Genomic DNA, 27549 nt, shown 5'->3' on the forward strand with positions numbered 1-27549 from the left:
AGTGGTTGTCTCTGAAGGCCTTTGTATGGCGTCCAGCATACTGGGCAAGGGAGTTCTTGCCACTGCAGTTATACCGTCCCAGGGTGGTCAGGTTGTATGGGAGAAGTAGATAGGAGAAAAGGTGTTGAGGTTGTAAAAGAATGAGGATAGGATGTCATGGCCCATATTCTTACCATGGATTTGTTCTGTTGCTCCATTGCTCGTATCATGACTGTAGTTCAGGAGGTACTGTTAAGTTAAGTTATTACAAGAAGTTTATGATGCCAGTGCTCTTAAATTTAAAATAGAAAGTAGTCTCAATATTGCAGTAGTTAAGTCATGCTTCCATTCAGAGATGGCATTAACAGTAATGCAAAAATAAAATCAGTCACCTTTCCTGTGGGACGGCCATGTAAAAGTGCATTTTATCACAAGTAGATCATGACTGCCCATCTCATGGAACATTACATCTGCAAGGTGTTGTGCTTTTTAAGTGTCACTGCTGCATGGTTCTAATGTGAGAACATCGATTTAAAGATAGTCAGAGCTATCAGACTAAATAGCCAAGAACAACAAACAAAAATTCTTGCTGCAAGGTATTCAAGATGTTGCCCAACTTATGGACCATTGTTCATTATGGGGCACAGAAATTTGTATGAGTGCAAGAACACTGCCATTGAACACTCTAATCATAGAAAAAATTTGTCTAGAATCAATGTAAAGAAATAACTGATGTATTCTCTGGGATCTGTCATCATTTATCAGAACCAAATGAGACAGGTAATTACTGACCAATCATATACATCTGTTTGCTTTCCTACAGCATTTGCAGGAAACCTGTAACTTCGGCAAGATGATGAATCTTCCTATAATTCCCAAATAATGAATTATATATTGATTAAGTAGTGCTCCATGGACAGTAAGGGTGTTTGTGAGGCCACTAGGTAACATGCACTCTGTCCTATTGGCTCTATCTAGGAGGCCACTGAGCAAGATGTGCAAGCCTTGTGCCCATCTCTAAACTACATGTTGGTTTAGTACCTGTGGGTCAAGACAGCACCCCGATGGTGTCCATGCCATGAGGCATTACCACTGTCATTAGGGCAGAATGGGATACTTCACACTACTAGGTGGATGTCTGATTGAGTTTCCAGTGAATAGACAAGTGCAGGTCATTATTAATTTTAACATGACTTGTTTTCAGAATTTTTAGTCAATGTAATGATTAATCTGAAGTTGTATCCAAGCACGTTATGAGATTCATTGTACCATTTAGAAGATAAATCATGCATCTGCTCACAACAGTGAAGGTTCCAATGGTGCAATTTCATTCTGTATTATAATATGGAATCAGGTTTCCATGTAAAAATGTACAGAAATGACATTTTCTAATAATTTTACTATTCATTCTGTAGACTTTCATCAACATACCAATGTCTTATAACATTATTTGTTTCCAGATTCTGATGACATTACCTTTGACACACCTATTCTACTAAGTGGCAGTACATTTTATCATCTACAAATTGAAACTGAGGAAAGGTATGTAACAACATCTGAAATAATCTTATGTGTGTGGTGAAATTATAAAGTAATTGTGGCTCTTTGAGAAGTAATAAAAGTAAAGGGTGACAATTATTGAACTGTATGAAATAAAATCATCAAAACTTCTGAATGGTTTGCATTACGATGTTCAGACTGCACAGTTGGCTGTGGTGCATGATGGAGATTAGTATGCGCTTGTGCATGTGCCTTATTGTTGTCGGCCATTTGCATGTAAAGATATCATTGTACAGTGTGCAAGAGCATATAGTGCTTGTGAAGACCTACTACGCAAGCAACCACAGCCCAACTGTGGCTCAAAGGAAGTTTGCGAGGGAGTTCAAGCTGATGTCAACCAGTCGAAGTGTGCCTACAGTCAAGAACGGATAGTGTTCATGATGACAGTGTTGGCAATGTTGGTTGTCCTAAAAGGGTGAAAATTCCGGAAAACATTGAGCAAACATATGCTGTGTTTCAAACCTGCCACAGGAAATCGTTCAGACTAGCTGCGCAACAGGTGGGTGTCTACCAGAAGTCACTGTGACAAATTTTTGTTGAAGACCTGCATCTCTTCCCATACAAAATTCAAGCCCAACAGACATTAAGCCCCAGGGCCATGGAACAGCAGTTGTGTTTGTTTGCCCAGCACTATTGCCCATAGAACTGACAAACAGGACGTTGATGTGAGTATGATTTGGTTTAGTGACAAAGCCCACTTTCATTTGGATGGATTCATCAGTAAGCCAATTTGGCGCATTTGGGGGACCAAGAATCTTCATTTTACAAGCAAGAAGTCCCTTCACTGTCAACAGATGACTGTGTGGTGTGCAACGTCCAGTCACGGAATAATCGATGCAATATTCCTTGATAGTAAGGTGACTACTGAAAGGTACATAAAGGTTTTGGAAGATGATTTCATCCCCATTATCGAAAGTGACCCTGATTTCGACAATATGTGGTTCATGCAAGATAGAGCTCGACCCCATTGAAGCAGGAGAGTGTTTGATGTTCTGGAGGAGCACTTTTAGGATTGCATTCTGGCTCTGGGTTACCCAGAGGCCACTGACTCGGGCCTTGATTGGCCACCATATTCTTCGGATCTGAACACATGCAAGTACTTTTTGGTGGGCTATATTAAAGACAAGGTGTACAGCAATACCCCAAAACCATTGCTGAGCTGGAAACAGCCATTTAGGAGATCATCAACAGCATCAATGCTCCGACACTTCAGCGGGTCATGCAAAATTTCGCTATTCGTCTGCTCCACATCATCACCAATAATGGCAAGCATATCAAACATGTCATAACCTAAATCCAAATACCTGTAGCAATGTATATAGTCTTCATAGGCTTGCCGCCAGATCACATTGTGCAAATTCCACAATATTTCCTCTGAGAAACTGTCCAACATCGTCAGGTGGTTCAACTTTTCTGGTGGCTCGTTATGACTGACGGTATCTGCATATGACTGGTCAAACGAAACAGAGTGTGAAGTTTGATGAATCATGAATAGAAAGAAGCCATGTGCTGTGGTCAAAAATAAATATGAAGATTTAACATCATTGTACAGAAACAAGCTATACAGGGGGCATCATAATTAATGGCATACAAGAATATGGTTAAAGTACACAATACTAGAAGCAAAAATGTCTCAGTAATCATAGGTCTGCAAATGGGCTGTTTGATAGATAATTGCAACTTTATGTCTACCAGCCACTATTGATGTGATTCTGTGTAAACAGGGAATGCTAGTCCATGGTCCAGTCTTTGTTTACATTTTTGAGATGTGTAGTTGTAAACAGAATAGATACCGCTGTGCAGCACACAGTCAGAATTCTACTCATGTCAGTTGTTTGCGGAGCATGAACTGTGTTGTATGAGTGCTGATGGTAACATGGAACATTATGCACACATCAAAAAAAAATTTCCATAACCTTGGTTCCGAGAGTTCTGTAACTTGTACAGAAAATTGGAAAAGAGATCAACATAAATGTCATTTCTGTCTTTTTTATTGCTCATTAAAACCACACATTGCATATTGGACCACTATACAGCCAGACCTTCAGAGGTGGTGGTCCAGATTGCTGTACACACTGGTACCTCTAATACCCAATAGCATGTCCTCTTGCATTGATGCATGCCTGTATTTGTTATGGCATACTATCCACAAGTTCATCAAGGCACTGTTGGCCCACTCCTCAACAGCGATTCGGCGTGGATCCCTCAGAGTTGTTGGTGGGTCACGTCATCCATAAACAGCCCTTTTAAATCTATCCCAGGCATGTTCAATAGGGTTCATGTTTGGAGAACATGCTGGCCACTCTAGTAGAGGAGAGCTTTTGTAAAGTTTGGAAGGTAGGAGTCGAGGTACTGGCAGAAGTAAAGCTGTGAGGACGGGGCATGAGTCGTGCTCAGGTAGCTCAGTTGGTAGAGCACTTGCCTGCGAAAGGCAAAGGTCCCAAGTTCGAGTTTCGGTCCGGCACACAGTTTTAATCTGCCAGAAAGTTTCATATCAGTGCACACTCCGCTGCAGAGTGAAAATCTCATTCAAGTATTGAAGTGTTTTATGATAGCGATGCATTAATAACAACAGTGCAACACATCTGAACATGAGGTTCTCATTAAAAGTGATCATCCAAGAACACATTTACCAGCTATGAAGACAGTCTTCTGCTATGAAATATTACTTCACATTTGATAATAGTAATAGATAATGTGTGCACCACTTTGTTGTGATGAACAAAGCTCCAATAATACAGTGGAAAAAGCAGATATTTTGCTCTGGGTAGAAACCAAGGTTTCATTTATAAAGTTGAATTTAGCATGTATAAGGCAAAGTTAATGGAACTTGTAGTGTTGTACAAGTCAAATTCTCCATGGTGCCATGCTGCCAGGCTGACAGACTGGCTAATGCTGAAGGACATAATTTGATCAGGCTTCCACCATATCAAGCTGATTTAAATCTAACGGAGACTACATGGGCCTATGTGAATAGTAATGTGAGCCCGAAATGCTGACAAAAGAAGCCATAGCAAATGTTACATTACAGGACTAGTCTTGAGTTGTCAGACATACCAAGAAGGTAGTCGAGGAGACGGATTCATGAAGGACTGTGGCGAGTTTTGAGTAAATGTAACTTGTCTTGTTGCCATGTTAAAGTCTGCTTCTTTTGCCAAAACACAGCAGAGTTTACAAAAATTCATGTCACTAACATTCTAATGCCATTGAAATTGTGACAGAATCCTGAAACAGTATAATATTAAACTAGCAACTGAGGGCAAGACAGGTCAATAGTTTATGAAAAAGCTTATTCTCAGCATAAAAAGCACCATGTAACTCCTTCATTTATATTATTGTCAAATTCACAGCAATTTTCATTTCACCAGCTATTGATGGTCCTTAAAAATTACATTACTTCAGTGAAAAAATTTGTAGTCGGTTAAATGTCGTGGTAGATACGGCAGTTCTTCATATTAATCATATGGAAAAATACTCTCTTCTTTGCATGCTGTCATTTGCCAAAGTCTTTTTTTGATTTCTCAAACCATTCGTGAGATGTGATAGATCTATGAATATTTTATTCTGGCATTTTCAATGGTGCATGCACTTGTGACTGAGCTCTTGATGTACATTCCATGATAGCAAGACTAGAGACAAATTGCAATACCCTTCTAACTTAAAAGAATAATTCAGTATGTTATCTACATTCATACACAGCACCAAAAGCAAATTCATAGTGATCATTATTTTTCACTGAAAACTTTAAGAATTTCTGGCAGTAATTTATCTACCATCAAAAAATAACAATTACTATGACCATTAGTGATATGATACACAGTACATCATGAAGCTGACAACTTAATACATAAGATGTGTAAGAAGCAGAGATTACTACTGAATAATTTCTTTAAAATCATTTGAGAAAGATCACACATCAGCCAGCTTGTCTGGCATGCTGTTCATGCAGTTAAGTGAGTCTGCCAGGTTCTGTGCCAAGTAAGCCTGACATTATCATCTCCTGCTGATGCACTCAGCCCATGCTGGCAATTATGCTTCCGTCCACTTGCTCTGTACTGAACTGTCAGAAGTTGCAACTATTTTAAGCACACTATAGGCTCCAACCCAATCCTGTGCGTGAGTTTCCACTGAATATGTGGTTAGGGGTAGTAGGTGATCATCTTAGTGGTCTGTATGTGATACAAACAAATTCAGTGGGAGTTACCTTCAGTTACTGTGGCATCATCTGGCAGGATGCTTAGAGCAACACCGGAGGATGTGGTACATGCATGATGGAGCTCTGGCACATTTTGCTGCTATGAAGAGATGACATCTAACACAGCAATATGGCAAGAAGGACCTGTACCACAGTCTACAAGATCACCTGATCTGATTCCCATGGATTTCTGTGTTTGGGGCAACCTTAAAGGTCCTTTTATCTATGAGTACAGTCATGTAACTGTTGTCATGTCCGTTCAGAACATGTGCGCTTCTACCATAGTATATCTAATAACTTTTCTTAATTTTGTACAGTATTATTACCTTTTCCTAACTGAGATGACATTTACACAGAATTAAGTCAGTAACCACAAAGTCTCAGTTAGCTCGCAGACCACAAAGTCACAGTTATCTCGCAAACAGTTCATTTATGGATCTATGTTTACTGAGACTTCTTGCTTCTAGTATCATGTACTTTCAACTGTATGTATTTATGCCATTAATTCTAAAACACTCTCTACTCTTAGAAGAAATATCTGACGTTGTTTTCAGTTGCAGAGAAGAGGTGAGTTAGGGAATTCACATATGATTATTTGACCATTGAACTGATTACTACTCAGGTCATGACAAAATTACAACATTTAAGGAGCTAGTAAGTGTAAAATCAGTTCATTTGATTATCACTGAAACAAATGCTCATCTATAGAGCCATAAAATCATTAAGGCTCTTGAAGTCTTGAGGCAGCAGTGAAATAGTACATTTAACAGTCATTCAGATTGCTGTGTTTGTTTCTTTCCACATTTCCAATCTCACCACAATGCTCAGACTTGGCTCAGCAAATGTTTGTGATTGAGTTTCTTGAGGTACAAAGTTTGAGCAGCTATTCAGTTTTTTTTTAATGTGAAAGGCATTAAATCTATTGAAATTCATCGAAAATTGATAGAAAAAATGTTCAGAAGTGATACAGGTCACTTATAGCTGGTGGCACTGACATTCACAGTGATGAAAGAAATGAAAACCTTCAAACACTGACAACACAGTCACTAATGTCGGACAGATCATGCAAGATCAGAGAATCAGTGTGCTGAACTTTGCATATTGGTATGTGAGATTTCTCAAAGGATCATTCATATGATTAACTGAAAATATAGACTTCTGTGTGGGCATAATGGCAACATACAGGCTCTCTGCACAAACTTTTTGCATTTGATTACTATGGTGTCAAAACCTGAGACCAAACAGCAGTCACATAAGTTGTGAGATTTATTTGTGCACAAACTGCAAAAGTTCAAGCAAATACAGCCAAGAGATTCTGAACTAGATAGGAGACATTCTGAGAAAGTTCATAAAACTCCTCCACACAAACACTCACATTCACATTGCTCATCAAAAACGTCACTCTCTAATAACAAAAACAACAACCCACTCTCCCACTCTGTAATCGAGACTTGCCACCCAGTGACTCCTACTTGTTTCAAAAATGAAAAGAACATTTGGTAGGGAGGTGTTTCAGCAATTATGACAAGTCAAAATGCTCCTCAACTGGAGGCAACAAACTGGTATGACAAGAACACATAAAAATTGCCCTAGCTCCTGCAAAACTGTACCAACCAAAATGGCAATGCCATGAGAAAATAGACATATGCTCAAGCTTTAACATAACTATTGAAAATAAAAGAATGTTTCAGTCAGCCTGAGAACACTTAGAGATGGTTAATCAACACCAGTGGTAAGCACTACAAAAAATACATTGTACATGACACAAATACAGACATTCAAAATTTTGAGACAGGTCATTCCAAGACCAGTTAAGAAACTCATTACTTCCTTCAGTATGTGTTCCTCAAAATAAACATGATAACCAAAATTGGAAGGATTCAGCCTCATGTGTCAGTGGCAGTTTATCAATAGTCGTTCTTCCCGTGCATGATCCATAACAGATGGAGGGAGGAAACCGACAGTGGTACAGTATTTATCATCTGACACGTTCACAGGATTGTAAAGTATGACTCTAATAGTATTAACAATGTTGCTTTGCTGTAGAAGAGAGCCAAGATTGTTCAAACCACAAATTTGTGTGTCAGGGTGAGAGTTTTTCAGCTGATAGTATAAAAAAGCTAGCAAAAGTGTATCCATACTTTTCTCATTGTTCTGTCTCACAGCCAATGATTTCTTTTTCATTAACTCAATCAGTGGTTCCCATAACGAAGGAGGACATGCAGTCAAGTAGAATAAGTCAAATATATTAACAACAGAGAAGTATGAGGATGGTTTGATAAGTTTGATAAAAATATTTGTTTCACAATAAGCACACTTTACATCTCAAGGTAGTCTCCTTAGAGGGATATATACCTAGTCCAGCAATCCTCCAGCTATTTCAACCCAATAGAAAAAAAATGTTTCATCAAACTCTGCAAAATACTCGTTGACTGAAAATATCACTTCCTCATTTGATGAAAATTTCTTCCGAGCAAGGCTAAGTTTCAAGTTAGGTTAAAAGGAAAAAGTCGCTTTGGACTAAGTCTGATGAATAAGGTGGATTAGGAACCAATTCAAAGCCAAATTTGTGCATTTACACCATTGTTATTGCCTATGCACTGAATGGCACATATTCTAGTGAAAGAGCACTTTCTTATATGCCAGCCTTGGTCTTTTTTCAACCAAGGCAAGTTTAAAATGATCCAACAATGAAGTATAATAGGGTACAGTTATGGTTCTGCCTTTTTTAAAGTAATGAATGAGGATTATTCATTGGGAGTCCCAAAAGACAGTTGCCATCACATTATCATCTCGGAAAATCATCTGTACCTTCCTCAGCACACTTTCACCATTGTCACTTTGTCCATTGTTTTGACTTCTATTTTGACTTTTGTGTTTAATAATGGATCCAGGTTTCATCAGTAGGCATAAATTGGTGCAAAAAGTCTTGTAGATTGTGATTAATACGAAGAATATTATGCACTTGCTCAGTTGACATGCCTACACTCTCAGCAGTGTTGCATTACCATATCATGAATTTTGTGAATGGTTTCCTTTGTGGTGACATCAACTGGACAGCCAGAGTACACTTCACCTTCAGTGCTTGTATGACCACTTTTAAATTCATTAACCTAGAAGTAAATCGCCTTCAGTGATTGTTCAGAGCCTGTATGAACTTTCAATTCTATTTTGATTTGTGCATCAGTCCAACACTTCAAATGAAAAAGCTTAATAACAGCACAAAACTCAGTTTTTTCCATTTTCAATTGCAGTTGGCACACTGACCAATTCAGTTGTCTCTCAGTAATAAACTGTGTACTGTACATTGTTGAAATTCTTTATAAATTTCCTTGTAACAGTTAAACTTACCAACCATGAAGGCACAACAAAAATGTTCCATCTTTCATGGAAATTTACCAGGCTTATCAAACCACCCTTGTAGTTGCTAACTAAATCTGGACATTATCTTGACACTACAGACTAAATTTAACAAATAAAAATTTGAAGGAAAACTGCTAAATTGAAAAAAAAAGTTTAATATCATTTACATCTACATCTACATCTACATCCATACTCCGCAATCCACCTGATGGTGTGTGGCGGAGGATACCTTGAGTACCACTACCGGTTCGCCCTTCTATTCCAGTCTCATATTGTTTGTGGAAAGAAGGATTGTCGGTATGCTTCTGTGTGGCCTCTAATCTCTCTGATTTTATCCTCATGGTCTCTTTGCGAGATATACATAGGAGGGAGCAATATACTGCTTGACTCTTCGGTGAAGGTATGTTCTCGAAACTTTAACAAAAGCCCGTACTGAGCTACTGAGCACTTCTCTATCTCTTCCATCAACCCTATCTGGTACGGATCCCACACTGGTGAGCAATATTCAAGCAGTGGGCGAACAAGTGTACTGTAACCTACTTCCTTTGTTTTCGGATTGCATTTCCTTAGGATTCTTCCAATGAATCTCAGTCTGGCATCTGCTTTACCGATGATCAACTTTATATGATCATTCCATTTTAAATCACTCCTAATGCCTACTCCCAGATAATTTATGGAATTAACTGCTTCCAGTTGCTGACTTGCTATTTTGTAGCTAAATGATAAGGTATCTATCTTTCTAAGTATTCACAGCACATTACACTTGTCTACATTGAGATTCAATTGCCATTCCCTGCACCATGCGTCAATTCGTTACAGATCCTCCTGCACTTCAGTACAATTTTCCATTGTTACAACCTCTCGATACACCACACCATCATCTGCAAAAAGCCTCAGTGAACTTGTGATGTCATCCACAAGGTCATTTATGTATATTGTGAATAGCAACGATCCTATGACACTCCCCTGTGGCACACCTGAAATCACTCTTACTTTGGAAGACTTCTCTCCATTGAGAATGACATGCTGCATTCTGTTATCTAGGAACTCTTCAATCCAATCACACAATTGGTCTGATAATCCATATGCACTTACTTTGTTCATTAAACGACTGTGGGGAACTGCATCAAATGCCTTGCGGAAGTCAAGAAACACGGCATCTACCTGTGAACTCATGTCTATGGCCCTCTGAGTCTCATGGACGAATAGCGCGAGCTGGGTTTCACACAACAGTCTTTTTCTAAACCCATGCTGATTTCTACAGAGTAGATTTCTAGTCTCCAGAAAAGTCATTATACTCGAACATAATACGTGTTCCAAAATTCTACAACTGATCGACGTTAGAGATATAGGTCTATAGATCTGCACATCTGTTCGACATCCCTTCTTGAAAATGGCGATGACCTGTGCCCTTTTCCAATCCTTTGGAACGCTACGCTCTTCTAGAGACCTACGGTACACCGCTGCAAGAAGGGGGGCAAGTTCTTTCGCGTACTCTATATAAAATCAAACTGGTATCCCATCAAGTCCAACGTCCTTTCCTCTTTTGAGCAATTTTAATTGTTTCTCTATCCCTCTGTCGTCTATTTCGATATCTAGCATTTTGTCATCTGTGCGACAATCTAGAGAAGGAACTACAGTGCAGTCTTCCTCTGTGAAACAGCTTTGGAAAAAGACATTTAGTATTTTAGCCTTTAGTCTGTCATCCTCTGTTTCAGTACCATTTTGGTCACGGAGTATCTGGACATTTTGTTTTGATCCACCTACAGGGAAATGTTAGGATTGTGGTGTTAATGCTTCTGAAGTTCTACCTATTACCCCCACCCCCACCCCAAATACACTGCACATTCATACAAACTTGTGAAACTTAGGGAAGTCTTCCTTTGGAATGTTGCCCTCCAAGGAATCTGCCACACTCAAATTATTCAGGGAACCAAGAGCTGGCTGAAACCCAAAAAAAAAGCTCTGAAATATTTAGCGAGTTGTGGAACTCATAATGGGAAGACAGATTAGACACCATAGAATGTGGAGTGTTCATTGCAGCTGACAAAAATATTGTCTCTAATGAAGTCAATTTCAAATGTGACCATTACATTACTAGGGTTTGGGCAGACCTAGTTGAAATCAAGTTAATTGTTGTATGTTTTTACCAGCCACCCGATTCCAGCACAATGCTTTTTGCTTTTTGAATTCATTGAGGAATTGTATATGCTCGGTAAGGCGGAAATACTCATAGCATGCAATATTAATTAGAGGTGAATTTAACCTAGCAAGTATAGACTGGGAAATCTATGGGTTCACTGCAGGGACTACAGACAGTCTTGTGAAGTGCTTTTGAAGATGTTTTCCAAAAGTTGTTTTGAGCAGCCAGTTCGACACATGCAATGGAAACATTCTGAGCTTGTAGATATAAGAAGGCATATGTCAACATAGTGATAATGAGTACAAAAGTTAATAACCCAGTCAAGAAGGATAGGTGAGTATTTTTTCTGGAAAGAGAAGATAAGCTTTTGCTAGCATCCTATTTAGACAGTGAATGGACATCATTTGGTTCCAGTATGATGGAAGCAGAGGAATTATGGGCAAAGCTTAAAAGATTGTAAATCACACTCCAGAGAGGTATGTGCCAAGTAAGTGGACTAAGAAAGGAAAATAACCACCATGATTAATAACAAAATCTGAAAAACACTGAGGAAGAAAAAACTGTTGCATTCTCAGTTCAAAAGAGAATGCACAAATTATGGCAAGCAAAAGTTAGTAAAGATTCATGCGTCCATAAAAATAACCTCATAAAAACATACAAGAACTACCACCATAATGTGTCACTTGAGAAAACTCTGGTCATATGTAAAATTGCTAAGACTCTCATGTGGAGGGCATCCACTCACTCATTGACCAGTCTGGTGTGGCAATCAAAAATAGCAAAAGGAAAGCTACAGTTTTAAATTCCATGTTTAAGAAACTATTCACAAGGAGGATCATACAAATACACTGTCACCTGAATGTCATACAGACTCTCATGTGGAGAGCATAATAATAGACATTCCTGGAATAGAGAAGCAACTGAAAGAGTTGAAAATAAATAAGTTGCCAGGTCGAGATGGGATCCCAATTCAGGTATTATGAAGAATACTCTACAGCAGTGGTCCCTTATTCACCTTGTAGTTATCATGAACTGGGAAAAATTACAGGAGACTCCTGTATATAAGAAAGATAAAAGAACTGATCTGCAAAATTACAGACCAATATCCTTAACATGACCTTTCTGCAGAGTTCTTGGACATATTCTCAGTTTGAATACAATAAAGTTCCTTGAGGTGGAAAAGCCTTTTTCCTCAAATCAGCACAGTTTTAGTAAGCATTGCTTGTATGAACTCAGCTTGCTCATGATATTCAATTCCATATTCTTACACTTCCGAAAAACATTTGACATCCTGCCCCACTGTAGAGAATAGGTTTCCAGATATGTGGATAGCTTGAAGACCTCTTAAGTAAAAGGACTGAATATCTTGTCCTGATGGCAAGTGTTTATCAGACACAAGTGTACTGTCACGAGTGCCCCAGGAAAGTATGATAGGACCAGTATTGTACATGAATGATCTGATGAACAGGCTGAGCAGAAATCAGCAGCTGTTTGCTGATGATGCTGTACTATATGGGAAGATGTCAGCCTTGATAGCCTTTAGGCACATACAACATGACTTAAACAAAATATCTAGTTGGTGTGATGATGATTGGTAGCTAGTTCTAAGCATAGAAAAATTTAAGTTAATGCAAATGAGTAGGAAACACAATTTCACAATGTTCAAATACAGCATTAATACTGTGCTACTTCACACAATCAAGTTGATCAAATACCTAGGTGTAACAATGCAGGGTGATGTGAAATGGAACAAGCATGCAAGGATTGTAGTGAGGAACACAAATGGTTGACTTCAGTTTATTGGAACAATCTTAGAAAATTGTGGTTCATCTGTAAAAGAGATCACATATAGAACAATAGTGTGACCCATTCTTGAATACTATTGAGAAAACTTAGAGAACTGGCATTTGAAGCTGTAGGGCAGTCTTACTGCCACCTACATACATTTCATATAAGGACCACAGAGATAAGGTACAAGAAAGTAGGGCTCATATGGAGAAATATATATAAGCATTTTTCCCTTGCTCTGTTTGCTGGTAGAACAGGAGAAGAAATGACTAATTGTAGTACAGGGTACCTCTGCCATGCACCATACAGTGGCTTGCAGAGTATGTATGTATATATATATGAGCGAGGTTTCTATGGCTGCCACCACCTCTTGCATCCCAATCTCCATCATTCACGGTCATTCCAGTCTCCTTCATTAAGATCTCTCGCCACCATTGTTTCATTGACGTCATCTTTCCAGCATCTCACAGGTCTACCGCACTTTATGTTTTGATGTGGAGTCTATTGCCATACCCATTTTGGCTATCTTGTGTCTGGCATATGCTGTAAGTGACCATACCAGAGTAGGTGCTTCCTTTCTATGTATTCTAGGATTGTGCTTTTGACATTCATAACCTCTCTGATCCTATCATTTCTAATATGGTCAAGTCTGGAGCATCCACAACTCCATCTCCAGAAATCCAACAGCCAGCAGGTGATCTTTCTGCCTCTGAGTTAGTTCCCACAACTCTGCACCATAAGTTGTGATACTTTCAATAATTGTGTGGTAGATGGTATGTTTTGTTCTGTGCGTTATGTTTTTTTTTTTTTTTTTTTTTTTTCCTTCTTCCAGAGAATACCATTTAGTTGCTTTATGGCTTGCTTGCACTGGCCTATTTTATTGTTTACATCATCCATACTTCTACCATTGGACGTCACTGTCACTCCCAAATACTTAAAATTATGACACCCTTTAACAGTATCAGAACCAAGCTGTACGTTGTTAACAGTATTTTCTCCCACTTTCAGAAATTCTGTTTTAGATACGTTTATGATAAGACCCCATTTTTCATATTCTTCTTTTAATTTGCGTAACATGTAATTTGCATCTTCCTCATCTCCAGCTACTAACACTTGGTTGTCAGCAAAAAATAGAGTGAACAAGATCTCATCGTCTATAGGGACACCCATTCCTCTGCATTTCCTTTTCCATGATATTAGTGCCTCCTATAGGTAGATCTTAAAGAGTGTAGGGGCAAGTGTGCATCTCTGGCATAGTCCCTTTGTCACCTCATACTCTGGAGATAGTTGATTTCTCACTTTAACCATTGCCGTACAACCTTGGTAGAGGAGTCTGAAGGCTTTCACATAGCTCACTGACACACCATATCAATTAGACTTGTCCATAGCTTGTTTTGAGGAACTGTGTCATAAGCTTTCTGGAGGTCTACAAAGACAAGGTGGGTTGTAAGGCTCCTTGCTCTCCTTTTCTCCACTAGGTTTTTGAGGGTAAATACTCCATCGGTACAGTAGCAACCAGATCTGAATCCACTTTGTTCTTCAGATTCGGTTATTTCTTCTTCTACCCTCTTTTTCAGGATAAGGCCATAGACTCTCACCATGGATGGCATCACACTAATACCATGATAGTTTGCACAATTCCTCCTGTTGCCCTTCTTAAATATTGATGTAATTGTTGTCTTTTTCCACTCCTTTGGGGCTTTCACCTCTAAGGCATTTGTCAAAAATCACTGCCAATATCTCAAAGAGTTTTGACGGTGTTGCTTTAACCAGGTGACTATTACTCATTTCAATGCCTTGTGGGTTCTCAGTGACTGCAGCTCTGTTCTCAGTTAGTAGTCCTTGGTAGTGTTGTACCCATTCCTGTATGCTAATGAAGTTTATATTTGCTTCATCTTTATTCTGTGTTCTCATTGTTTTTAATACCTTCCAGGCTTTATTTGCTCGTGTATTTCCCCAAGCTTTTGTTGTATCTCTTCACCAGTTTTCTGCCAGGTTTGGTTTTGTGTCTTAATTATTGTTTTCTGTGCATCTTTTCTCTGCTCTCTGTATTCCAGCCAATCATCGTCTGATCTTGAGTTCAAGAATTTGTTATAAACTTTCTTCTTACTTTCTACCTTCTCTTGTACTGAGTGGTTCCACCACTCATCACATATTCCATTACTCTTTCGGATTTTTTTTTTTACCCAGTGTTTCATAAGTTGCATTATGGATGGCTTCTTTAACCATCTCATACATCTTATCTGCAGAGGTTTCTTCAATGGCAGCAAGTTTTTCTGCTAGCCTTTGCTGGTACAAGAAGTGGGTAGAACTATGGTCAAGGCTTTGTAAATTATATTGAATATTATTGGCTTTCTCTGGTTTGGCTTCCACTTGAATTTCTGTGCCTTTGATAAACTTGTATAATATCTTAGACATTAGCACGAAATGGTCTGATCTGCACATTGCACCTCTCATAGCCCTCACGTCTTGTACAACTGGCTTTGTTGTTTACTTGAAATGAGAAATATACTCCCCACTATCCTCCCCTTCCTCCTGATGGTGGTATTACACTGCTCATTCAAGCTGTGTGATATACTTGTCCATTACAGTTCAACCCTTGCTCCCAACACCTTGACACATGGCTCATATACTTGCAACAGACCTAGTCGCTAGACCTGTTCTATACATACTTCTGGACCCAGTTACTACAGTCCAGTCACAGGAATCTCCAACCCCATCAAAGGCAAGGCCATGTAGGAAAGCAGCCATGTGATCTACTAAAACAATAGTGTCAAGGACGATCCTTAGCAATGGAAATCTGAGATCCGTCGGATTCCTTATAAATGTGGCATGTCATACTTAGGTCAGATGGTGCATACAGTCAGAGATCATTGCTGAAAACACCAGTGACACTACACAGCAGCAGTTTAACAAGTCAACAGTCACAGAACACTATCAGAATTACACAGAACGGATTACAATCATCGTATGTTTCTGACACAGATGCCTAACTTCTAGACTGTGTCACTGAAGAATGTATCTTGATTCAATTAATGGAACCATTTATCATTAATGATATTTGCTACATCCTTAGTAAGGCTTTAGAACCTGCACTTAGTGTGATTAAGAACAGGAAGGAGATATTGCAAAATGAACTGACTTCTGAGACAGGTGTAGCAAGATTGTAGATGACACCTGTGAGGCGACTCTTAAAAGGCAGTATCTTCATCAGCTTGCTTGCCAAAATGTTGTGTCCATTGGACACTGGCATCTGGCTGTTCCCCTGTGACCTATTCCATCAATGTGCATTGTGTTAATTCTGTCCTCTAAGCTTTCTAATGAGCTGTAAATTATTGACATGCAATGACATTTTACGAATATCTAACTTTCGAAGATAAATGTCTTTTCAGACTATGCTTCAGTTTGTAGTCTGTGGCTGAGTGATTCTTCGGCATTTTACACTTACTCATTATCAAACTAAATGAAGTGCTAGCCTCAGTTAAATTGCTTCTCAGTATATTATTTTTTAGTATTTATACATTGCAAACACAGTTGAATTACAGTTCATTAGAAACCTTTGTTTCCTTTTTTAACTCACGAGAATGTAAACTGAACACCTTAAAGATACATAAGCATAAATGTTAAAGTTAGTATCCTGATGTTTATTTCTTAATTTATCAGTTTCATATGTAGACATTTGAGCATCCAATCATTATGCAAACTGCATTTGGCATGCTTCATGGTGAATATGCCCTAAGTAAGGATGGCTTTAATCAATGTGCCATTGTAGGGACCAGTATATTCCACTCACATTCAGTTTCACTCATTTAAGTTTTTTATTTTTCACATGCTGAAAAGCTACCTCCTTAACACACACATACACAAACACACACGTACGCACGCACGCACACACACACACACACACACACACACACACACACACACACATACAGATATATAATGTTATGAAAGGAGCTATGTGAATATTCTAATTGTTTGTGTTTTAGAGTTGGGGAACCTGAGAAGAGATATGCTCCTGTAATTTATTTTCTGCAGTGCTCTTACAGACATCACATACAAGCAAAAATAGGCAATGGTCATAAACAATAAAAATTGCATGTGGTGGTGCTGAGTTTCTCTTTTTTGTAAAACTGGCAGTCATCAGCTTTATCAACAAACAGATAAAAGGATGAATCCCTTTTCTACATTGCACACTGATGTTAAAAGGAATATTTATCTGCAGTAAAACTGTAATCTTTTAGGTTTTCTCTGGACGATTGATTAATAGTGAGCTTCCAGGTATCTAGCTGAATTGTTGTTTCCATTTCCTGCACCGTATTTTGATGACCAACCTAATCATCTTCTTCCAGTGTTGTGAGTTTTGCTATTATGTGTACAAGCTGCCTGGACTCCAACTAGACTGCAAGCTACTGTTGGTCTAATGCCACCATTTCCAGGCAAATTTCTTTTCTAATGTCCACTTCATCCTTTGATGCTCTTTTGTTTTATAGAAGGGAATTGGCATTTTGCAGAGTATCAGTGCATACTCTACAACACAAAAGTGCATTCAAGGGTGGAGTGGACATTAGGAATTGAACTTGGCTATAAATAGCAGCATGAGAGCAACAATATCTCACAGTATGGTTGGAGTCCAGGCAGTAAGTACACATAATAGCAAGACTCACAGCATCTGAAGAAGATGGCTAGGTCAGTCATCAAAATATTGTACAGAAAATGGTAACAACAACTTGACTGAATACCTGGAAGTTCACTATTAATGCAGTAAAATTATTTCACTGTCAAATGATTTACTTTCATATTGTTGGTTAAAGCTGCATACAAAAAATAACAAAAGCAAGAATAATTTTTTTGTTTGAATGATATTTCTGCCATTTGACTGTGCAACTTCTTTATTTTATATTACTATCATGATTTTGGCTTTAAGTCATTATCAAGTACAACTACAGTGTTGGGTATAGTTAGATTTTGTTAAGTGAAGTTGTCATCAGGATTTACTGAACTGGCTGTCCCAGCATGTAGATAAGTAAAAAGTCAACAAAATGTATGGCAGATGGGTAGAAAACATGTTTTTCAGCCATTAAACAACTGAAACACAGAATGAACACCAATATGGCAGTTTCATGTGCTGTTAACATGATTTAGTGAAATCAACATGGTTCATTGCATGTGTAACTAGTGTATTGGTGTTTTTCTGTGTTTCAATTGTTTCCTGTCTGGAAAACATGTTTGCTACCTGTCTGCCATACATTTTGTTGATTTGGTTCTCATCTACACATTGGGACATCTAGTTCAGTAGAACCTGATAATGACTTCATTTAACAAAGTCTAATTATATCGAACACTCTTGTACTTGGTAGTGGCTTAAGGCTGAAATTATGTTAGTAACATATAATAAAGAAATTGTACAGTAAAATGGCAGAATATCATTCAAACATTATTACTTGACTATGGCACAAAAATATGAAAAGATTCCTTTTCTTGCTTTACTCCACTGTTACTGATATGACCCTCTGGCCTGGAGCGAGAGAAGAAATTTTAAAATGCAGGCCAAGGTTTTGCCATATATTTAAATAGTATTCATCCAGTGAAAGAAAAGAGATGACAAGTTTTATGACACTAAATTTGTATTGCTGTTTGTCAGTATTCTATCACCAATGCAGACCATCTTACTTGGTACAGCATTGTAAGGTGATTCATAAAAAATGAAGAATAAAGGCTATAAATGGTTCACAGGGACTGATATACAGTAAATATACTGCCGTACAATCCCGCTTAACCAGGTGAACAGTATGCCTCTCTAGGCATGTGGATCCATTGTGATGCTGCACATCACTATATTTGGCTGTTGTGAACTCCTTTGATACCATATTCTCATGACAGCCATGGGTCTCCTATCAGCAAGAGCAGCATTATCGCAAAATGATAAACCTCAATCTCACTAGGCCACCATCCTATCACATTCTGACACATGCTGGCAGATGTTTCTCCTTACTTGAGGCATAACACAACGTTTTTGCAGACAAACAACATTCAAATGCTATTTCTGCATAAGAAACCAGCTGTTTAATTGTTCCTTGTTTACAAACAGTGTAGTTGCACTAAAGTGCTAATCATTTGCATGTTTAAGCATGTAGTACACTTCATGCCAAACTGATGTTCTTGCTTGCTGTCTTCCATGGTACAATTTTAATAGCCAGCAATGTAAATAGTTAGTGGGATTAGAAAATTGAGAATCACTGACAAGTACCTGAAATCTAGGATATCAAATTAACTATCAGCAGTTGAATTTAGCCTATGTTTTATACTTTGTACTCATCTGCGTGAAGCATTTGCAGTGAAATGGCAATATTCACTTCACATTAAAAGACTCTACTTATGTGTGCTGTCTCTAGAGTAAAAGATTTTAGCAAATCCTTCTCTATATGATTCAAGAAAGTGGAGAGTCCCAGAAGATCTAAAAACACCGAACCCACTTGGTTATCACAGTGTGCAAATTCCACAATGTTACTGGCTGGTTAATTGTCCTCTGTGCAGGCAGTAAACTAGGCTGTACAGGTTTTAGCATCTTACACAGATTGACTGTAATTATTTCTGTTGTCATTCTCTGTCATGTTGTTTGTTGTACTAAGCTTCAGCTACAACAATACAAAGCACTGTCTGTCAGGAATACACAGAGATGTAGGCTTAAAGTCCATAAAAGATAAACTGAAAAGATTTCTCAGTCACCACATGCACCTCCAACAAAATAATTAAATTTTCGAAGTCTTCATGTACTATTAAGTTTTATTCTGAATAACAGTGACGACAGAGCCAGTACTGAGTTGGGTTACATATGAATAACAGCTTATGACACTGTTGATGTTCCCACATGTGATGTTTGCCTGCTTTATTTCCTCATTGATTGTCCTTGGTATCGACATACAGCAATGTTACACTGGCTGAAAAATGTTGGGTGGAAGTACAACACTGACTACTTTAAATGATGTAGCTGAGGTGCACATTTGCATTTCACAGTTCTTTACTTTCACTGATCACAACCCCCCCCCCCCCCCCCCCACACAATAATACACAGTTATATGGGCAGTGCACTGTTGTTTAACTTTCAATAAGCCTCATTAATAGTTTGCAGGCAAACAACAACAAACTGCTACAATAGATTACTGTTGAACATCTACGAACAATAAAAACCTAACCACACATTTTACAATCTTTCAAATAAAATGAATACACACTCTCATTGTTTTAATACATGGCCTATTGGTCTAACACTTATTTCACAGTTAAGTTGATGCATTGTTGTTGTTCTGACCAACACAGGTTTCTTGCCCGAAACTCGGCCGTGGACTGACTATCTTGGGACCAAAAATCAGGCCCTTATATATCATCACAATAATAGGCACTAAAACTAGACATTGTTTGATGTTTAATTTACAGTAATTACAATTAAAACATAACTCATTAAATTAACTGAATACAACAAAAAATTCTGTTTCATTAACAGTTTCTTCTACTACAAGAGTTAGGTCAAATTATTTGTTTAAATGATGAAATCAACAAATATAGTTACACAAACAATACTTTGAACAAAACTGGTAATTACATTGGAATTAATTAAGGGCTGGCTTTGCTAACATGTTTTCAAATAGAGCCAAATAGATCCTTTAAGACAACTATTAGTTGTTCCTCCAAATGTTATAATTAGAACAGAATTTATATTTGTTTATAATTCAACAATAGAATTTAAGTTAGAAAACAATTACTGATTTCACCCTATAACAAAAGATACTAACTAGGAATAGTCGAAATAAATTAGAAAATCAATTACATATGTAGAACTAAGCACAAAATTAGAACTGGTGTTATATTCTTTAAAACTGAGGGCCAACCTTTCTCTTTTATGAAAATGCCGATTATACTCACATATGTTAATGGTAATCAGTCAAAAATGAAAAAAAAATTAAATAGGCAGATGGCAAAACAAGAGGGGAAGTAAAAATATCCCAGCTTGCTCCACCACACACAGATAAACAGATTGTTTCTTCTAGACTATATTCTATCACAAGACAAGACCTGAGTGGTTGAGAATTGTCATCTAGTAGGATAAAATCATTAGTTACCTTACTGGCATCAGGACATACATAATAATCTCTCTACACAGACATTACTGCAATATTGTGATGAAGAACATGGAGGTCTGCATTGCCACCTGGTAAGACACACCACCATGCACAAAGACATGCCTTGTCAGAAGACGTATTTTTTATAAATGTTTAGATAAACACAAATCATGCAAATCAGACCATGCCCACTGTCACTTTACAAGTTAAACCCAGAACTTACTCCAGAAAAAACAGCTATCCATTTATTTTCATCACTGAGTACATTTCAATGTGCATTCTAGAAGGGCTCGCTTATAATTGATGGGTGAGCATCACATCTGTAGCTGATCATCAACTTTTTCATGAACCCTTCTCTGTGCATAGTAGACAGAGATATCAGTCTTATGGAGGGTGTAGCAAAGTTTGGTGGCCAATGACGTTGCAGCAGTAGTAACTCCAGTTCTAGTCTGCAGACTAAGTTAAGTGCTGTCAGGCTGGGCTAGCTCTAGAATGGGTGACCATCCAGTCTGCTGAACACTGTTGGCAATCAGAGTGCACTCAGGCCTTGTGAGGAAAACTGAGGAACTACTTGATTGAGAAGTAGTGCCTCTAATCTTGTAAACTGACATACGGCTGGGAGAGCGGTGTGCTGACCACATGCCAGATCAAACAGTGGCTGATCAGTATCATTGGGCCTTCATGGCCTGTGTGGGTGGAGTTTAGTTTAGTTTTAGCAAAGTTTGGTGTAAGTTGGGTGATGTCACAGTCCTAGTCATTCAAGGCATAGCACCATCAGCACCTTTTGGATGCTGAACCAGTAGTTAGACATTGTTCCAACAGCTTATGAACAAGATAATGGTGAATATTTAACCTCTGGACCATCTCTATCTGCCTCCAGTTTGGCAGTGGCTCCCCGTAATTTTCACCTGGTAAGCGACACATTATTGCCGTTCAACAGAGTTGATTTTTATTTTTCATGTAAGACTGCTATTATCCCATGCAGATCTGTGTTCTGCACTGACGAAATGAATTGGTCATTGTACTATTGGTTTACATGTTGTTGTTTCGTGTAGTACTACTCACATATCAAGATACTCAATTTTGTGTCACTTCCTTAAGTTTGCTCAAGTAGTTGTTAGTTGTCATAACTTTTCCCCAATTTATGGCAACCAGTGTAAATCATCAGTGCCTTTCTCAATAACATTAACAACTATTATTGCAAGTGTTACTATTGAAAGCACTTTAAATGAAACCTCAGTGACTAATGGTTTCAGATTGATCAGTTTTCTGCCAGAAAATCAGTTTGTGAGTCATCACTTACTTTCAGATGTTTCCAGTTTCACAAGAAGCTTATAATTATTTCCTACTAGCATTTTGAAAATTATAATATATATGAATGTTAGCATCTGATTTGTGCTTTGACTGTAAATTACTTAGCAAACTGTCAAGTGCAAAAATACAAGTATGACATACAACCTTATTTCCATGCATACATTAGTTCACTTCTTTGTTCAAGTTCGGAACATATCTGGGTAAATTGTAATACTATCTCCCAAGCACATCAGTTTAATGTCTGTAATTACAAATGAGTTTCCTTGTGGGCAGGGCTGCATGTTCAGGCTCATTTGAAAGAGTTGTGTTAACAATTATGACAGGAAAAATATTAATGATTGGAAGGCAACAGAAAATTAGTGTCTGGGAGGTGCAGAGATCAACCTTCTATCAGATGTGTGAATTACACTTCGCAAAATTGATATTGTTGAGATTCGAGAAATGTTCAAAACAAGCCATTAACTAGCACCATGAACACTGAATCAAAAATGGCATGCCACAGTAATCACAAAGGTTCACACCATCAAGACTGATAGTGCTCAATATTCCGGTAGGTATCCACTCTTAAAGAAGGCATGTAGAATCACATTGGTGTAATGGGATGATGAGAACTGATGGAATGTGATGGTATGCAACTGGATGTGAAACAGTTTGTGATGGTGCTTATCGTGAAGCTGGCTATCCTTTAAATCATAGTTGAAGGTAGTGAGATAATATGTTTATAGACATGGGAAAAAATATCCAGAGGCTGAACTTGTTAAGTGATCCAGGTGGTATGAATTGAAATGTCACACACTTTACAGGAGGGATAGTTTGCTCTAAAGGAGTATGATTTTCATATGCAGACCATTAATCAAGTAAAAGCAAGTTATTTTGACCAGCTACAGCCAAAAATAGTGCTCATATCATGGATGTAGTACTCTTATGCCCATTTTCCCACACTTGATTGTTGTGACATAAATATTCCCAACTACCCTTGTAAGATCACACACACAAGAAAGAATTGTAGGGGCCAGAGCTCCTCCAACTTCTTGCAGCACATTAAATAACTTTTCTGCCAATCTACCGCCCATATTTACAGTTGGCTTAACTATACAAATGTGTCAAGGCACTGATGTTAACTGACCTTGATGTCCCTTGGTGTCCCTAATTTTCGCAGTTTGCTCTGCATTGTCAAGTTGACGTTTCATTTGAAATTTTGTTATTTTATGTCCCACAGTTCTGTAGCACTGTTTGAAGTTATGCAACTCCCAACTGTTTCCCTTGAAATCAGTGTAATCTATATCATATGCAATTTGATGTGCACAACATAGTAGGTCACTATCGTGCACATTCTTTAAATTGTATGGAGCATTCTTGAAATGCACAAACACAAGTTTTTGTAACAAGTGCACCTTGTCCTCCCTTGAATACACACAGTTGTATTGCTGTGGATTTATTCAAATCTGTTCGTAATTGTTTTTTAACTGGATAATCTTCCATGTATGTAGCTATGTTTAGTACCTGCTCCTTAAACAACGATTTTCCTGAACTATGTTTCATTGGAGACGTGACTTGTGGCTTCCAGTCCAACAAGGATTATGAATTACATGGCCTGACACCTGTTTCAGTATCACTTTCACTTGTTAAACCTGTATTCTCATCATTGTATTCCTCATGGACAATGTCCACACAGTTGAGCATATGCGTTGCAGAAACACTAATATTTCATGTGACATGTCTTTCTCACTTTGCAAAATTCCAACTTTGGCAACTGTTATTGTAGATATAATGCAATGTTCTCTGTGATTATCTTTGCCATTGCTCTGCTTTGTATTAACACCACTAGCACTGTAGTACTGTTGCGAGTTACCAGTTAAGTAAGTAGTTCAACTACGCTCCATTGCCTCACGCTGTGCTCACCATTGGATACCTCCATTCTTGTCCCCTGTTGCCATTAGCAGCCAATATTATGATTGCATGGTAGACAATATGTGGGGTGAAAATGCTGTAAACTTTTTCAACCTCCCACTCAAGGGGTTTCTTGTTAGTTAATCAGGTATGTGACTTGCACTGTCAGATATTTCTCTATTAACCAAACACTGGTTTGATGAAGCTCTTCCCACCATTTTATCCTGTGCAAGTCTTTTTGTTTCTATGTGATTACTGTGATGAATGTACATCACAGTACTTATGTAGAAGATCAACCAGTCTTCAGACTTAAATCAATAATAACAACCAAATAACAACATAGAGAACATCTATTTATCTAGAACTGGTAGTTTTGCTACTTGATTTGGATTCAGTTTTGTTTTAATGGTTCTTCTTGAAATTATGTCCAGATATTCTGTGAGCCTTTAGAAAAAAGTGAGAATTGCTATGGTAAGTAGATACTGAAAGAAAAGATCCTAACTAAGCCCATCAATAAAATGACTGAGCAAACTATGAAAATGTTGTTTGTGCATACCATAATTAATACACGAGAAAAATATGCTGGTGCTCACCTGATAATATTTATAACAGCATCTGTGCTCCCAACAATCAGCATACCCATTTGTATCAAAACACAAGCCAGAGATCCTCAAAATAAGGCTACATCACATTCTGGGGAGGGGGGGGGGGGATGCTACTGTTTGATAGAAGAATTTTTAGAGGATGACATGATAATTTGAGCTAGAGTAATTTAGCGTTAGATTTTTAGATACTATTTTTTATTATTGTTATTGTTATGATCTCTGCCTTTTTTGTATATAAAACAAAATTGTATTATTGTTATGATGTTGTATGTAAACATCAGCTTTCTATGTTTACGGTAAATTTTACCAAACTTCTGATGTGTCTCCTGTAACTGAATCAAATGATTTTGATTATGTATTTTGTGAGACTAATAAACCACAATTCACAAGCTCCACTAAAATTTAACCTCAAAATTACAGATGAGTCTAATAAATTATGTAAGTGATGAAAGGATGAATTATTTCTTCTCTTCCAGTTCCATGAACTACACGAGAGATAAAACAGTCAACACTACTAGTGGAAGTATCACAGAAAATCTGACAGGCCTCCATGGAATCCTACAGAACCTGGACTATGAAATAAGCAATGAATATGATGCATACTATGAAGATATTGAATACTTTGGTGAAGAGTAAGTCCTTTATAAAATTTTATTTTTGTATTTAATTCAGTTTAACGATGTTCTGTTTGTCACATTTTCTATTTTACATAATAATTAACTATACAGTACTATAGTGAAGCTTTCATATTTCTGTCATAATATGTACAAACAAATACACAGATTCTACTCATACATTGCCACTGGTCTCTATCATTTTGCATACTTTCAGTTATGTTATGAGCATAATCTAGCTACTCACTTTTCCTCCATTCTTCCACATTGGCTTTCTTTATTATGCACTCATGCACTGAAGCTATTCTTCAAGCTAAATATTTTCATGTAGTTGGTGAATGAAACTTATTTCAAGTCATTTAACTATTACAGCACACAAGTTTCCCTCCATAAAATGTGAAGCTCTTTGTTGTACATTTTTAGTGACTGACATACATAACATTAATATATAATATGTAACCTAAGAACATTATCACTTAAGCTTCACTTTTCTTGAGCAATCCTTCAGAGCTGATCATTTCAAATGTCAGAAGAACATTAAGTGTTTAATGTCCCACTGACAAAGAGATCGTTGCAGGCAGATCACCAGCTCAGATAGAACAAGCATGAGGAAGGAAATCAGCTGTGTCCTTTTCAAATGAACCGTTTCTGCTTTCATCTAAATCAATTTAGGGAAACAACAGAATATGTACAACAAAATGGTCAGATTATCATTTGAATCATACTCCTCCTAAATAAAATTCAAATGTCTGAACCACTAGTCCACATTGCTTGTTTTACCTGAAAGAAGCTCTTTTTTGCCTGACAGTCTACACCTCTCACTGGAAGACACCATCACATTCGGTTTTTTGGATTATTATTATTATTATTATTATTATTATTATTATTATTATTATTATCATTATTGTATCCCCCCCTTTCTCGAATACTACCTCCAGATATTCAAAATTTGTCAACACAGTGAGCAGTTCCAACACAATTGTAGGCAAATGTTATGGTGCTCTTTGTTAGATCGATACTTATCCTATTTGTGTTCAGCTAATCTTCTGTCCTCTCTCTAGTAATTCCATGCCATGTGAATGGAAAATACAGATGTATCAGTATGTGCAACGTCTTCCACATCCAGTGAGGGCACCCTTGTCGGGAACACCACAAATGTGTTTCAGCTAGGGATCTTAATATATATGTGCCCCCTTCTTCAGTATCAACCTCTATCTCTCTATGGGATGAATTTATAAGAAACTAAATCCACATTACCTGCTGCCACTTCCAGATCAGAAAGTATTTCCCATACAATCTTGCAACATGTATGTAGTGAATCTGTGGGGATGAGGAATCCCTTCATAATATTCTACAAACATGCACAAAAGAACCTAGTCCCACATGCAGTCTATAAGCACATCTAATGTGTCATATACACCCAGCTATACCAACCACATCTGTTAACAAGCATCTCCAGACTGGGCAACCTTAACAATGGCTTATGGCAACACTCAGAAACCCTTTCATCAAGCTCTGAAGTGAGTAATATCCTCCCTACAATGGTCTCTATCACTCCCAAAAGATATACCACCACCCAGACAGCATGTAAGAATCTTAGGACATTGTTCTCTCACTCTCACTCCCGCTAATTGTCACTTCACTTGGCCCATATCTTTGTGGATGGCTATGGTACAAAACATACATGATGTTTTCATCCATTATCTTCTATTTGCTCCTGTGACTAGTACATGCTGACCTACACTATCAAAAGGAAAGTTTGTTCATGGAAACTATTGACTTATGACAGAATTTCTGACCAGCACTTACTACCAGAGACAAAATATTTAGTACTGCCAAAAGACACGTGGTGACGATATAGCACATGACACTATCCTAACTTCCTTTCCCTTTCTCAGGGAGATAGGTTGAGAACAGTTAAAAAGGACGGACAGGTCACTCAGACTCCAGGATGAGAGGTCTCAACACTGGCGACGGT

The 27549-nt window shown here is 37.9% G+C and overlaps 1 protein-coding gene across 1 annotated transcript in view; it reads left to right on the forward strand.

Annotated features, from left to right (window-relative positions):
- LOC126335939 (agrin-like) overlaps nt 1–27549 on the forward strand; it is a 366195-nt gene that overhangs the window by 291461 nt on the left and 47185 nt on the right. The window contains exons 23-24 of the mRNA XM_049999415.1: nt 1440–1521; nt 25434–25589. Coding sequence (XP_049855372.1) covers nt 1440–1521; nt 25434–25589 — 238 coding nt within the window. The remainder of the gene's footprint in view (nt 1–1439; nt 1522–25433; nt 25590–27549) is intronic.

This window comes from Schistocerca gregaria, chromosome 2, assembly GCF_023897955.1.
Source record: "Schistocerca gregaria isolate iqSchGreg1 chromosome 2, iqSchGreg1.2, whole genome shotgun sequence".
Classification (NCBI taxonomy): Eukaryota; Metazoa; Arthropoda; class Insecta; order Orthoptera; family Acrididae; genus Schistocerca; species Schistocerca gregaria.